General features: G+C 48.9%; 1 protein-coding gene across 1 annotated transcript; it reads left to right on the plus strand.

Annotated features, from left to right (window-relative positions):
• Positions 1-6,168: 6,168 nt before the first annotated feature.
• Positions 6,169-10,912, plus strand: KRT35 (keratin 35). Its single transcript, XM_081585334.1, has 7 exons — positions 6,169-7,107; positions 7,916-7,998; positions 8,193-8,349; positions 8,614-8,775; positions 9,067-9,192; positions 9,610-9,830; positions 10,413-10,912. The coding sequence occupies exons 1-7, from the start codon at positions 6,637-6,639 to the stop codon at positions 10,558-10,560; spliced, it is 1,368 nt and encodes a 455-aa protein (XP_081441460.1). The 5' UTR covers positions 6,169-6,636; the 3' UTR covers positions 10,561-10,912.
• Positions 10,913-14,542: the final 3,630 nt, after the last annotated feature.

The raw sequence follows: 14,542 nt of genomic DNA on the forward strand, positions 1-14,542 counted from the left end.
AGGTGAAGACGTTCTCGGGTGAACTGAAGCAGCTGGCACTGAGGCTGGCTGTGAGCCCTAGCCATGTCACGTGACCTCTCTGGTCCAGCATCTTTTTGAAAAGGAGCTGTGGGAGACTCCAGTGTGTGCACAACACCTGGGAAGTGGTGGCTACAAGAACTAGTGTTAAATGAAGAGTCCCCAGGCTGAGAGTGGGGACTGGGAAACCCTATGGTGTGGGCTCAGGCTCTTTGCTTGGTTACACGGTGGGACACTGGCGGGGCCAACACTGCTGGCCAGCAGCACCCTCAGAGCTGGACAGTGAACCCAGTGGGCTCAGCTTCAGACCCCTACTCTGCCCAGGGCTCAGGCGATGAGAGGTGGGTAGCCGGGCATGCTCAGCGAGCGCACCACAACCTCGTGTGCTGCTCCATAGAAATAGCCAGGAGTCGGGAGTGGGCTGAACCTCCATTCTTGCCACAGCTCCAGCTCCCTGGCTCCAGCGTGGAAGCGGTAGACAGACTTTGTAGGCTTGTGACCTGATGAATAATCGTGTTGTCAACTCCTCGAACCACACAGTGTGTGTCCTGTTTATGCAAACTCAACAGTTTGTAGAGTATTTTCACAGCCTCATCACATGCTTTCAGATGGCCTGCGTGTCAGGGGTGCTTTACTTATGTAGCTTTGTCTAACATTTTATCAAATTGTTCAGAGCATCTCTGTTGGTTAAGGAACCCCTGCTCTCAACCTCACATACACACCCATTACTGAGTCCAGTGTACCTCTCCAGCCGTTCACACTAAAGTTCAACGCTGTTTGGAGTGGAAGCAAGTGGCAGACTCAGGACCCATTTTCAAGTGTTTTCCATCAACAGAGAGATGATAGAAAGTCTTACATTTGACCAAATTTCCCCAGAGTGAACATAAAACTTCATTTCAAGTCATCTGATCCTGTTTGCACTTTCTAGCTATGACATCTGGCTGGCTTTCTCATTCACATGTACTCAGATCTATTAATCAATCAACAGATAAGTACTGAGCACCCTGTGCATGGAAGATGCTACTATAGGAGTTTATGTTAGGCAGGCAGGGGTAGGGGAAGCAGCTGGACCAAACAGTGGTTAACGGGCACCGTTTGCTAGTTACTGATGTTCCTGCTATGAAGATACCACCCATGCGCTGCCACACAGCTTCAGGGATGGCAGGTGTGGGTGAGGGGCTGGTTTTCAGGTTCTTAGGAGCCAGGAGATCATTAAGAGCTGGAGAGTCCAGGGAAGGCTTCAGAAGAGATTCAGAATTGATAGGAAACCTTGAAGGATGGGCAGCAGTAGCAGGAAGGAGGGAAAAGGGTATTTGAGGACATGGCCTAGTGTCTTCATGGTATGTGTTGGGGACAGCACGGACCCCAATGGAGCAGGGTGCAAAAGTCCTGTAGAGAAAGTTATTAGGATACTTGCTAAAGAACATTAGTTCTTGCTAATGAGGTTCCAAGTAATTATTTTGTATTAAAAAGAATCTAAGAAAAATGGAAATAGATCAGAATAATTTCATAGCTTTAAAAATATGGCTGCTCAAAAGAACATGCAGCCCAACATTCACCGCAGCACTATTTCAACAGCCAGGGCATGTAAGAAACCTACATATACATTGACAGAGTAATCAATAAAGAAGATGTGGTACATATATACAATGGAATACTACTCAGCCATAAAAAGGAATGAAATTGTGCCATTTGCAGAGATGTAGATGGACCGAGAGACAGTTATACAGAGTCAAGTAAGTCAGAAAGAGAAATATAAATATCATATACTCATCCATATATGTGAAATCTAGAAAAATGGTACAGATAAACTTATCTACAAAGCGGAAACAGAGTCATGGACATAGATGACAAGCATATGGATGTCAAAGGAGGAAGGGGAGATAGGATGGGTTGGGAGGCTGGGATTGACATATATACACCACTCTATGTATAATAGATAACTGATGAGAACTGACTGCATAGCGCTGTGAACTCTATTCTATGGTGACCTAAAATGGCAACCACTCCAGTATTCTTGCCTGGAGAATCCAATGGACAGAGAAGCCTGGCAGGCTACAGTCCATGGGGTCACAAGAGCTGGACATGACTTAGCGTCTAAACCACCACTTGGAAAAGAAATCCAAGGAAGAGGGGATATACGTGTGTGTGTGGTTGATTCACTTTGCTGTAGAGCAGAAATTAACCCAACATAGTAAAGGGACTATCCTCCAAACAAATCAAAACAAAACAAAAATGCTGCAGCTCAAGGCATCACACAATAAGATGAAAGAGAAGGGGGTTGCTGGGTGAACGGTGTAAAAACACTTTTCCTTATAAAAATATTACTGATATGTTTTATAAAATTGTCTAAAAACACCTATCGAGAATTCTTAGCCACACCTTTGGGGTCGGGTTGGCTTATGGGCCTGCCTCTCTCTGGCTTTTGGCCGAGAGAACACTTTGCTCTTTGCCGAAGGGCTGGTCACTCTGGGCAGGTGCTGTACCTCCACAGGAATGCCTGATTATCTCACCATCCTGAGCCTCAGTTTCCCGATCTGTCAGAGTAGGGATAGTAAGGCTGACTCTGGAAGTATCTTTCACTCCCTGCTCTCTACTCACTTTTTCTCTTCTTCCCTCTTCTTTCTCTCCCTTTCTCTCCTCTTCCTCTCAAAAAGAGAAAACATCCTTTCTTTGCTTCCTTACTTAGCACAGTTCACCATATGAAAAGCACCCATCCATCCATTTGCTCTGAAACATCTGGAAGCCCAGTGCTTGACACTGTGGAGGTTTCATGAGAAGTACGAGGTCAGCCTTGGCCTCCAAGCACTTACAGTCTCCCTGGGCAGAAAGGACTGGAACATGAAACAATTAGAAGATATCAGTGAAAGTGGAAACAGTGACAGAATTTATTTTCTTGGGCTCCAAAATCATTTTGGACAGTGACTGAATTCACAAAATTAAAAGACGCTTGCTTCTTGGAAGAAAAGCAATGACATACCTAGACAGTGTATTAAAAAGTAGAGACATCACTTTGCCAACAAAGGTCTGCATAGTTAAAGCTATGGTTTTCCAGTAGTCATGTACTGATGTGCGAGCTGGACCATAAAGATGGCTGAGAGCCGAAGAATTCATACTTTGAAAAGTGGTATTGAGCAGACTCTTGAGAATCCCTTGGACAGCAAGAAGATCAAACCAGTTAATCCTAAAGGATATCAACCCTCAACATTCATTGGAAGGACTGATTCTGAAACTGAAGCTCCAATACTTTGGCCACCTGATGCGAAGAGCCGACTCATTGGAAAGGACTCTGATACTGGGAAAGAGTGAGGGCAAGAGGAAAAGGGGGCAACAGAGGATGAGATGGCTGGATGTCATCAGTGACTCAATTGACATGAGTTTGAACAAGCTCCAAGAGAGAGTGAAAGATAGAGAAGCCTGGTGTGCTGCAGTCCATGCGGTCACAAAGAGTTGGACATGACTTAGCAACTGAACAATAACAAGTGAATGGAGGGCCAGTGGGTCAACCACTGGTCACTGCCTTGGGTGATCAGAGCTGGGAGGCACTGCAGGGCTGGGGTAAGGGGTGAGCTCTAGGGGGAAGGTCAGGCTGGGGCTGGGTCCCCAATGACAATGTGGTGGGCCTCGGTCTGGAGACGGAAAGCTTTGGCTTCAGTCTTCCTGGGAAGACTGTATGAATGTTGGCAAGCAACCCTTGCCCTGGAAGTCAGTGTCCTACTACCCACGCCTGTGTTGCAGGGTGTGTGGGGGGCTTAAAGGAAAGATTCACCTGGAATGCCTGTACGAATACTAGTTCTCAGCTGCTCACCAGCTGTATGACCTCAGATTGACTCCTGGAACATTCCAAGCCTCAGTTTACTCAACTGTTAAAGGGGAATATTGGTGATGCCATCTCATGAGGCTGTGTAAAGGCTGAGCAATGAGAGTTTGGTGAACAATGGCTAGTACCTTTAGCCTTGTTAATAACAGGGCTGGCTGGGCAAAGGAACCCCTTCCAGGCAGCACAGCTGTGGGGCCCTGCCTGGGAAGCCATGTGGCCCCCAAGCTGTGTAAACAGCCTGAGGCTTCCCAGGCCTTGGCGGCTGTAGCTTCTTTAGGTCCTGTGGCTCCAGAGTGGCCCTTGCTGAGCCAGAGCATGTCCTCAGGAGGTTGGGGCTTAGGAGGGCTTGGGTGGAGCCCTGTACCCCCATGGGTGGGAGAGGCAAACACCCAAGGAGATACAGCCAGGCTTCTAGCTCAGCTGTGTCCTTTGCACTGGAGCATGGATTTCCAGGCAGGAGAGGCTGAAGCAGCCAATGGGATCCTGGGGTTGTGCTGGGCGGGTGCTGGTCACACCAGGCCCCTGGGTGTGGGAAGGGCACAGTGACTCACGGCAGCTCTACACCTGAGGGCTCCAAACACACACACCTAGCCCATGGGATGGTGGCCTGTGTCCTCAGAACCTGTTCATACTCCCCCATGACATGAGCTTAGCATCACCGGTCTGAGGACAATACACCCACGTGGGGACTGGCAGTCATAGCAGCTGCTGTCTCTGAGAACCTACCATGCTCAGGGACTGTTCTAGTTCTTTAAACTCACGTAGTCCTGATAGCAGCCCTAGGAAGTGGGTATATTATCCTCCTCCCATTTCACAGAGAAGGAAATAGGGAGAGGTGGAGAGAAGTGAAGGCAAATGGTTGGGGACGTGGTGGGGCTGGGATCTGAACCTACAGGATTTACACGTAACCTCAATGCTGTACAGCTTCTCCTGGGACGACAGAGGCTGCTGACCATCCCTATGTGGAGCCCCCTCCATTCTGTCCTTTCCATTCTGCATGAGGCTGACCATGTCCAACAGCTGGTTCTGGAGCAGAGGTGCAGGCGGGCAGTGTAGTCGAGAGGGCTCAGCCAGGCTCGGATTGGAAGCTTGGCTTTGTAGCTGGAGGCCCTCCGGTGAGCTCTAATTAACTCTGGGCCTTGGTTTTCACAGCTTTGAGATGGAGGTGATACACCGGGGCTCACAAGGCAATGTGAGGACTAACACAGTGCTTGGCTGATGGTCGCTCTCCTGATGGAAAGAATTATACGTCCTTAGAAGAATGAGTGGGCTTTCCAGGTGGCTCAGTGGTAAAGAATTCACCTGGCAATACAGGAGATGCAGGTTTGATCCCTGGGTCATGAAGATCCCCTGGAGAGGGTAATGGCAATCCATTGCAGTGTTCTTGCCTGGGAAATCCCCATGGACAGAGGAGCCTGGTTGGCTACAGCCTGTGCAGTTGCAAAAGAGTTGAACACAACTGAGCGACTAAACAATAACAAGAAGAGTGAGCAGGAACCAAGACTACAGGGCAATCCAGAGGGCAAGTCCTACAGAGCTCCTCCTGATACTCCCAAACTGACTCAGTTTCTGGTCCCTCTTATGGGTCTCTCTTGCTTGGCAGATTGGATCTGCTGAAAAGTAACCCACTCTTGTCAAGCTCTCAGCATCAGTCCAGACAACTATGAAATGAAGTGAAGTGAAAGTCGTTCAGTCGTGTCCGACTCTTTGCGACCCCATGGACTATAGAGTCCATGGAATTCTCCAGGCCAGAATACTGGAGTGGGTAGCCTTTCTCTTCTTCAGGGGATCTTCCCAACCCAGGGATCGAAGCCAGGTCTCCCGCATTGCGGGCAGACTCTTTACCAGCTGAGCCACCAGGGATACTCAACTGAGCTATGAGGGAAGCAGACAACTATAGCAGAGATAAAACCAATAGTCAATCTCTGTGTGCTTCTGAGAAGGCTGTGAACAAGACCACTCCCCTTTCCCCGGGCAGCCAGAAGAAAAGCCTTCTCCATTATTCACCCAGGGCCTGGAAAGGCATACCTTTCTACACGTAGGAGGTGTCACCGTGGACAGGTGCTCAGTTAGTCAACCTTTAGTGGTTTTGGCTAGCGCTGAGGCTACACAACCGGAGGAGATTTCCTGACAAGAAAGGGAGCAGGGATGTGTCTCTCGAGGCTCTGCTGTATCTGGGGTGACCAATTGTCCCATTTTGTCCAGGGTTAAGGAGTTCCTGGGACATGGGACTTTATCACAGAAACCAGAACAATCCTGGAGAAACTGGGAGAGTTGGTCACCAGAGCCATATTTCCCAGCCCATTCTAGAGCCTTCTGTGTCTTCCTAGGCGCTAGGTCCCCATCTTTCTGCAACCATCAGGCTTGCTCATCTGTCTCCCAGGAACCAGCCCGAGGCCTCCTCTGTGCCCTAGGGCTCATCAAAAGAGACGCTGCTGGAGAAAGTTGAGGTGGCGGCTGGACTCCCACACCTCTGGACACTGATGACAGGCTCCTTTGAAGAACAGATGAAGACTTGGTCCTCCGGGGGACATGGGGAGCTGGAGATGAGTCTTGACGTAGCCCCTGGTCCAACGGGGCTCTTTTTCTTTTACAAGGGTGGGAAATGTTCACGGGAAGCTAAACATGAGGTTAATGAGGGGTTCTGATGGAAAGTGGTATTAACTTTAACAAGGAGAAAACACTTTGTAAAGAACAACGCCCACTGGGGTGGAGATATAAACCCAGGGATAAGGAGCTGCTTCTCTGTATTGGAGGGTTTCTGGGCTCGAAGCTCCATCACGTGTGCTGTCCAAATCATGGCTTCCAAATGCCTCAAGGCCAGCTTCTCGTCGGGGTCTCTCAAGGTCCCGGGAGGGGCCGGTGGGGGTTCGGCTCGGGTGTCCACAATGTTCTCCAGCAGCTCTTGCAAGCTCCCCGGCTTCTCCAGAGGGCCCCGGAGTTTCTCTGCCTGTTCAGTCGGGCTGGGGAAGAGCAGCTGCAGGGCCGCCAGCTGCCTCCCTACTCTCTGCCTCCCCTCTGGAGGCTTTGCCACCAGCTACAGCATGGCTGGGGGCTGGTTCGGCGAGGGCATTCTTACCGGCAATGAGAAGGAGACCATGCAGTTTCTGAACGACCGGCTGGCCAGCTACCTGGAGAAGGTGCGGCAGCTGGAGCGGGAGAACGCGGAGCTGGAGAGCCGCATCCGCGAGTGGTGTGAGCAGCAGGTGCCCTACCTGTGCCCCGACTACCAGTCCTATTTCCAGACCATTGAGGAGCTCCAGAAGAAGGTGAGTGGGTCTGAGACGGAGCCTGGGCCACCAGCACTAGCCTGGTAACTCTGTTCCCATGGGGCACTTCAGAGGTTACAAAGCTTGGTCACGTCTGCGGCCTCCTTTGCTCCTCCCAAGGAGGTATCATTCGGCCATTTTACAGATGAGAACACTGAGGCTCAGGCTGGTTAACTGACTGATCCAGGGGGCGGTTAGTGGAGTCAGAGCTTGAGTACAAACTCTACAAACTAACTGGTTGTGAGACCTTTAATGTAATACCACAAGCCACCTCTCTGGGTTTGAATTTATTTTTTTCTTTCTTTTCTAAGGGGAGGGGATTGGGTTTGAAGTGTTTGGTGCAGACCAGGTTTCCTATAACTAACTCTGGGAGAGCCTGTCAGAAGTTTCCTTCTTGCTCAGCCTGCATCCCCAGAAAGTCCTAGCCAACTCCTGGAAGGGAGCATTTGTGTCCGGGGAATCATAGAGTGTGTTCTTGCTAATGACCTGCTGAGAGCCCCCTCCAGTCCTGGGTGACAGGAAGACAGGAAGAAGCCGCCATGTCAGGTCTTCCCTGCAACATTTCCCTGTTTCTAACCCAGGTTACAGGTCTGAGATGCTCTGCATTGCTATGGACCTTAAGGTTTCCTGCTCTGATCCCTGAAGCATGCCCATAAGCTTCATGGAGCCTCAGCTGCCAAGAGCCCAGGGATGGGTGACCCTCTCCCTCCAAAGGCAGCCCATGCCAGCTGAGCTGGGCAGCAGAATGGGGAGCTCCTGCCAGCAGAATGCCTTTTCTTTCCCTGAAGTCACTTCTTTATTTCCCCAGACCCTGTGCACCAAGTCTGAGAACGCCAGGCTGGTGGTGCAGATTGACAATGCCAAGCTGGCTGCAGATGACTTCAGGACCAAGTGAGTTGTCCCATTTGCTCTTTGGTTGGGGCTGGTACAGCTGGACATGGTTGGTGTCCAGACTCAGGTTTTGGGTTACCCCGAATCACTGAGACATAAGGCAGGACACACAGCACCAGGCCAGTCCAGGGTGGGATCTGACATAGATACAGAAGGAAAAAACCGCTTCAGGTGCCCTGCTATGTGCCTACCAGGTATGAGACCGAAGTATCCATGCGGCAGCTGGTGGAGTCAGACATGAACGGCCTGCGTAGGATCCTGGATGATCTGACCTTGTGCAAGGCCGACCTGGAGGCCCAGGTGGAGTCCCTGAAGGAGGAGCTGCTCTGCCTCAAGAAGAACCATGAGGAGGTGAGCATGGGGGCAGGTGAGCAAGGGGAGCCAGGGGTAGGCATGGGGAACAGGTGAAGCTGGGGGAGAAGGTGAGGCTGGGGGACAAGTAAGCATGGAGAATAGAAGAGCATGGGGGGCAGGTGAGCATGAGGAACAGGTGAAACTGGGAGAGAAGGTGAGGTTGGAGGGTAGGTGAGCACAGGGAGCAAGTGAACATGGGGAGCAGGTAGGCATGGGGGAGGCATCTGGGAAAGTTAGTGCTGACCCTGAGCTGTGCCACAGGAAGTGAACTCACTGCGCTGCCAGCTTGGTGATCGACTCAATGTCGAGGTGGATGCTGCCCCACCCGTTGACCTGAACCGTGTTCTGAATGAGATGAGGTGCCAGTATGAGACCCTGGTGGAAAATAACCGCCGGGAGGCCGAGGACTGGTTTAACACCCAGGTGGGTACCTGGAAACCGTCAATGCAATAGAGACACATCGTAGGTCACAGAAGTGACCTTGAGGCTCTGAATCAAAAACCTGAGTTTGAGTCCCAGCCCTGTTTCAACCTCACTGTGCACCTTGGGCACATTGCTGTCCGGAAGGCGACAGTGATCTCAAGGGTGAGATGAATGGGGTGGACTGAGTGATCTGGACAGTCCTTCTTGGCTCATGATTCTAAGTGGCTTCTGTTGACTTCTGAAGCTGAGTCCCTGGTATTTCTGACTGGGTCCCATGTGTGTGTGTTTCAGACTGAGGAACTGAACCAGCAGGTGGTGTCCAGCTCGGAGCAGCTGCAGTCCTACCAGGCGGAGATCATTGAGCTGAGACGTACGGTCAATGCCCTGGAGATTGAGCTGCAGGCCCAGCACAGCATGGTGAGCCCGAGGCTGGCTCGGGGCCGTGGCTGGACCAAGCCTAGCAGTGCAGGGGCCCGCCCACTCCAGCCTCCATGCTCTGACCATGTGGGCAGGTTCCAGAGGGTCAAGTTATTGAATGTCAGGGATTTTCTGTGCAGAGAAGAGGAAGGAGGGCCCAACTCCTATTCACCAAGGTCCCAGGGGTAAAAGACAGGTAACTAGTAGCGCCCGGCCTGTACTGGCAGCATCTCCTGTATTTGTGAGAACAGATTCATTCTGAGTAATTATCAGTGACTCAGATATCATTAACAGGGGAGCTTCTCTCTAGATCAGGAAGCTAAAGAGCTAATTGACTCATCTCAGATGAGATATCTGATTGTGGCTCATCCAGGCTTGAAGTGATTCTTCCTTGCTACACAATCCTTGCCCTCACAGAGAGATGCTTTGGAATCCACCCTGGCGGAGACAGAGGCCCGCTACAGCTCCCAGCTGGCCCAGATGCAGGGCCTGATCGGCAACGTGGAGTCGCAGCTGGCGGAGATCCGCTGTGACCTGGAGCGGCAGAACCAGGAATACCAGGTGCTGCTGGATGTCCGGGCCCGGCTGGAGTGTGAGATCAACACGTATCGGGGGCTGCTGGACAGCGAGGACTGCAAGTGAGTACCCTGCATGCTCTCTCATCTATGAAGCCTGGAGAGACAGCGTGGTGGCCTGGGAAGAGCCTGGTATTTGAATTCAGTGGCCCTGGGTTTTGGTTTAGGTCTTGTTATATAGTTATCATGTGAGCCTGGCAATTTCATTTACTCTCTGGGCCTCTGTTTCCTCATTGGTAAAACGAGGGGGCAGGATTAGACTATTTTTCTTCTTCATTCATTATCTTGAAAAAAATTGTTAAATTAATTCTTGAATGTAATTTATTATTCTTATGTATTTCATTTTCATTAAATCAATATTTAGAGTTTTCATCATTATGACATCATTGTATTTTTCATAGCTGAACTACATGATGCATTATAATTGCTTCTTTCTTTGACAACTGTGATTGAACGCAAGTTCAAGACAGAACATCAGAGTCAGGAGCAGAGAAAGGTTAATTGCAGGGCCCAGCCAAGGAGAACAAATAGCTCATGTGCAAAATCCCTGAGCCCTAGGACTTGAGGGATTTTTAAGGTGCTCTGGGTTGTTGAAAAACAGCAATTGGGAAATCATAGTGATCTGATTTTCTTTTTTTCTCCTAGGCTCCCCTGTAACCCGTGCGCCCCGGACCACTCGCCCTCTAAGTCTTGCATCCCCTGTCTTCCTGCGGCCTCCTGCGGGCCTGGCACAGCCCGTACCACTTGTAGCCCCCGCCCCATCTGTGTGCCCTGCCCAGGAAGCCGGTTCTGAGAGTGACTAGTCCAGAAAGCCAAGGCCATTGTATCCAGGGCTTGGACTTGGCCTCAATTCAACGGTAACCCTAAAGCCCAATCCCCTGTAACTTTGTGCCTAGCCCAGGCCCAGACAATTACACACTTTATCTTTCTCAAAGCCTGCTACTAACTTTGGAGGCCTTAGAGGCAATAAGACCTCGAAGGCCTCAGCTCCTCATTATTTCGATGGGGGCCAGAGCCTCTGTTCTCAGGCTGCCTCCTGGGTCAGGTTTTCCTACTGGACGCTGCTGTTTCAGTGATGTCTGAAATGCAGCAAAGGGCTTTTATTGTAGGAACAATAAAGCATATTTTCTCTGGTTCTCAATGCCTAACCAGCTCTGTTCTCATATTGTTGGTTTGGGTGAAGAGGGGTGACTCTTAGTCAGATGAATGGGGGAGGTTGGCCATGTACGACCCTGGGGATGACAGGGTCCCTATGTCCCTCTTTGGGAGTGGTTAGGGGTCTACAGTGGGATGTTTAGCTCAGCTTTCCTGTTTAAGACCCTTCTCCAAGGGCTTCTCTGGTAGCTTAGTCGGAAAAGAGTCTGCCAGCAGTGCAGGAGACCTGGGTTCAATCCCTGGGTCAGGAAGATCCCCTGGAGAAGGAAATGGCAAACCACTCCAGTATTCTTGCCTGGAAAATCCCATGGATAGAGGAGCCTGGTGGGCTGCAGTCCATGGGATCCCAAAGAATCGGGCACGACTGAGCTACTAACATTGTCTTTCCAAGGTTCTACTGTGGTGACATGTGTTACAAGCCCCTCCTACCTCCTTAGTATACATGGTCGACTTGGGGTTCCAGGGGAAGATGGTTAACACTGAGATCAGTATAATGTGAAGCATTTTAGGCCACTTCATTAGCCTCATGCCTGTGGTTCTTATAAGAGCAACAGTATGGAATCTCACACCCAGGGGACTCCATTAAAGTCCCATGCTTTTAGAAATGTGTTATCTTCAATCCCTCACACAACCCTTCCAGTTTAGCAACCTCTCTCAAAACCCCACAGCCTAGGTACTTCCCTGGTGGCGCAGCAGCTAAGACTCTGTGCTTCCAGTGCAAGGAGTCTGGGTTTGATCCCTGGTCAGGGATCTAGATCCCACATGCCACAACGAAGATCGGAGATCCTGAGTGCCACAACTAACATCCAGTATAGCCAAATAAGTAAATAAACCCCAAACCAAACCAAACCCCACAGCTCATCCAAAGCAGGAGACGGGGGAGTGAGCCTGCCATTGTGACTTCCTCCCACAGTTCAGAGAGTCTTGTTCCTAAGAGACTCATTTCGTTCTCAAGTTCTCTTGACGTCTGATGGTACATGGTACCTTTGGGTCCCAAGGCATTTCCACATGGAAGTGGGAGCTCCCAGTCTCTTGGACCAAAGACTCATTTGTGCCCAGAATGTCTTTCTTCAACAGACCAGGCAAATTGCAAGCTCTGCCATTCCCAGTCGGAAATGGAGAAGCATGAAGGCTAAACTCTTTGAGACAGAGAGGAAGAAAAGTTGTCCCCAGATAGCCACATGCTCTTCATAAGATGCAAAGAGCACCACTAAGGAACTTCAGTGATGTCAAGAGACATCAGTTGTCACAGGGCCAGAAGTGAAGAACAGTTTGATGAAAGATGCTGACTGAGGTGATCCTGAGATCCTGAGTACCCAGTAGAGTTCACTGTATGTATGTGCTAAGTTGCTTCAGTCGTGTCTGACTCTGTGACCCAATGGGCTGTGCCCGCCAGGCTTCTCTGTCCATGGGATTTTCTAGGCAAGAATACTGGAGTGGGTTGCCATGTTCTCCTCCAGGGGATCTTCCCGACCCAGGGATCGAGCCCACATCTCTTATGTCTTCTGCATTGGCAGGTGGGTTCTTTAGCACCATCTGGGAAGCCCCAAACATAGTACCAACAGGGACATTTCTGAAGTGAGCATTTTCGACACCTATGCGCTTCCCAAGCTGGATGTGTAATTATTACCTTGTGAGTTGCACCATTCACACCAAGGTAGTCAGGAATCATTTCTTGCGAAAGCTGGAAGGACCAAACACCTCCACTCCCATTTAGACCTGAGGAGCTAAGCTAAGCCTTTAAAGACTGAAGAAATACTGTTCTCTGAAAAAACAATAAAATGCAAATTATACTTAAAAAAGTTAGGGATATTTATGTTCCTATCACTCAGTGGTTCTCAAAACCACCTGGAGGATTGTTAAACATGGATGACTGGATCCCAATCTCAGAATTTCTGATTCAGCTGGTCTGGAATGGACCTGAGAAACTGTGTCATTAACCTGTTCCTGAGTGATGCTGATGCTGCTAGTCCGGAGGTCACCCTTTGAGAACCACCATTTCACATTATTACAATAATGAATACAGGTGGACCTCATTTTCTTTCTTTTTTCTCTCTCTCTTTTTTTTAAAAAAGATTTTTTGATGTGGACCATTTTTAAAGTCTTTATTGAATTTGTTACAACATTGCTTCTATTTTATGTTTTGATTTTTTAGCCTTGAGGCATGCGGGATCTCAGCTCCCTGACCAGGGATTGAGCCTGCACCCCATGCATTGGAAGCAAAGTCTTAACCACTGGACCGAAGGGAAGTCCCTGACCTCATTTTCTTGTGTTTGGCTTCACTGTGCTTCACAGACACTGTTGTTGTTTTATTTTAATAACAAATTGAAGGTTTGTGGCAACCCTGCATCTGGCTAGTCTATCAGTGCCGTTTTTCTAATAGCGTCTGCTCACTGCACATTTCTGTGTCACAGTTTGGTAATTCTCACAAACGTTTTCAGGATTATTATATTTATGATGGTGATCTGTGATCAGTGATTTTTGATGTTATCATTATGACTCTTTGGAGTCTCAGATGATAGCATTTTTCAACAAGAAAGTCTTTCTTAATTAAGGTATGTTCAATTGTAAAAAGACATAATGCTATTGAATACTTAATAGACTACAGTATGGTATAAATGTAACTTTTCTATGCACTAGAAAACCTAAGGGCTTCCCTGGTAGCTCAACAGTTAAGAATCGGCCTGAGCTTCCCTGGTAGCTCAGTGATAAAGAATCCACCTGCAATGCAAGAGATGGGGTTCAACCCCTGGGTTGGGAAGATTCCCATGGAGAAACAAATGGCAATCCATTCCAGTATTCTTTCCTGGGAAATCCCATGGACAAGAAAGCCTGGTTGAGTTGGACACAACTTGGTGGCTAAACAATAGCAGAAAACCTAAAAATTCATGTGACTTGCTTTATTGCGATATTTACTTGTTTGCTGTGGTCTGAAACTAAACCTGCAATATCTTCAGGGTATAACTATATCTTATATTTTGGGAATGAGGACTTTTTAAAAGATTTTTTTGATGTGGACCATTTTTAAAGTCTTTATTGAATTTATTACAATATTGCTTCTGTTTTATGTTAGCATTTTTTAAAAGCTATATTTACAGTTTTTGGTTTTTTGGCTGCAAGGCATGTGAGATTTTAGCTCCCTGACCAGGGATTGAACCAGAATTGACCAGGGATGTGTCTCTGCATTGGAAGGTGAACTATTAACCAGTGGACCACCACGGAAGTCCTGGGGATGAGGATTAAATGGACAACTTAATGCCAAACACCCAGCACAGTACCTGGTACTTGCACACATTACAGAAGCACTGGTGATGATTTTGAAGGCTGGTCTGATGTGTCTCATTCCATGTAGTTGGTATTTATATCACCCTTCCTTTTGTCTTCTTGAACTAGAGTTTCTGGTTGCTGCAAAAAAATCAAACTGAGGGATGATTTAATCTAACCCTTTCAATTTGCTGAAGGGAACCGAAGCCCAGAGAGTTAGAGTGACTTTCCCAAGGTCACACAGCAAGTTAGGTCTCTATCTTGACTTTTCTTAAGCCACACATTTCAGGGAATAGGGCTGGGTGGCATTTTCCCTTCCCTGCCCCTTCACCAACTCTTCTAGAAATACATGAAAA

The sequence above is a fragment of the Giraffa tippelskirchi genome, chromosome 3, assembly GCF_054371585.1.
Source record: "Giraffa tippelskirchi isolate mGirTip1 chromosome 3, T2T-mGirTip1v1.2.pri, whole genome shotgun sequence".
Lineage (NCBI taxonomy): Eukaryota > Metazoa > Chordata > Mammalia > Artiodactyla > Giraffidae > Giraffa > Giraffa tippelskirchi.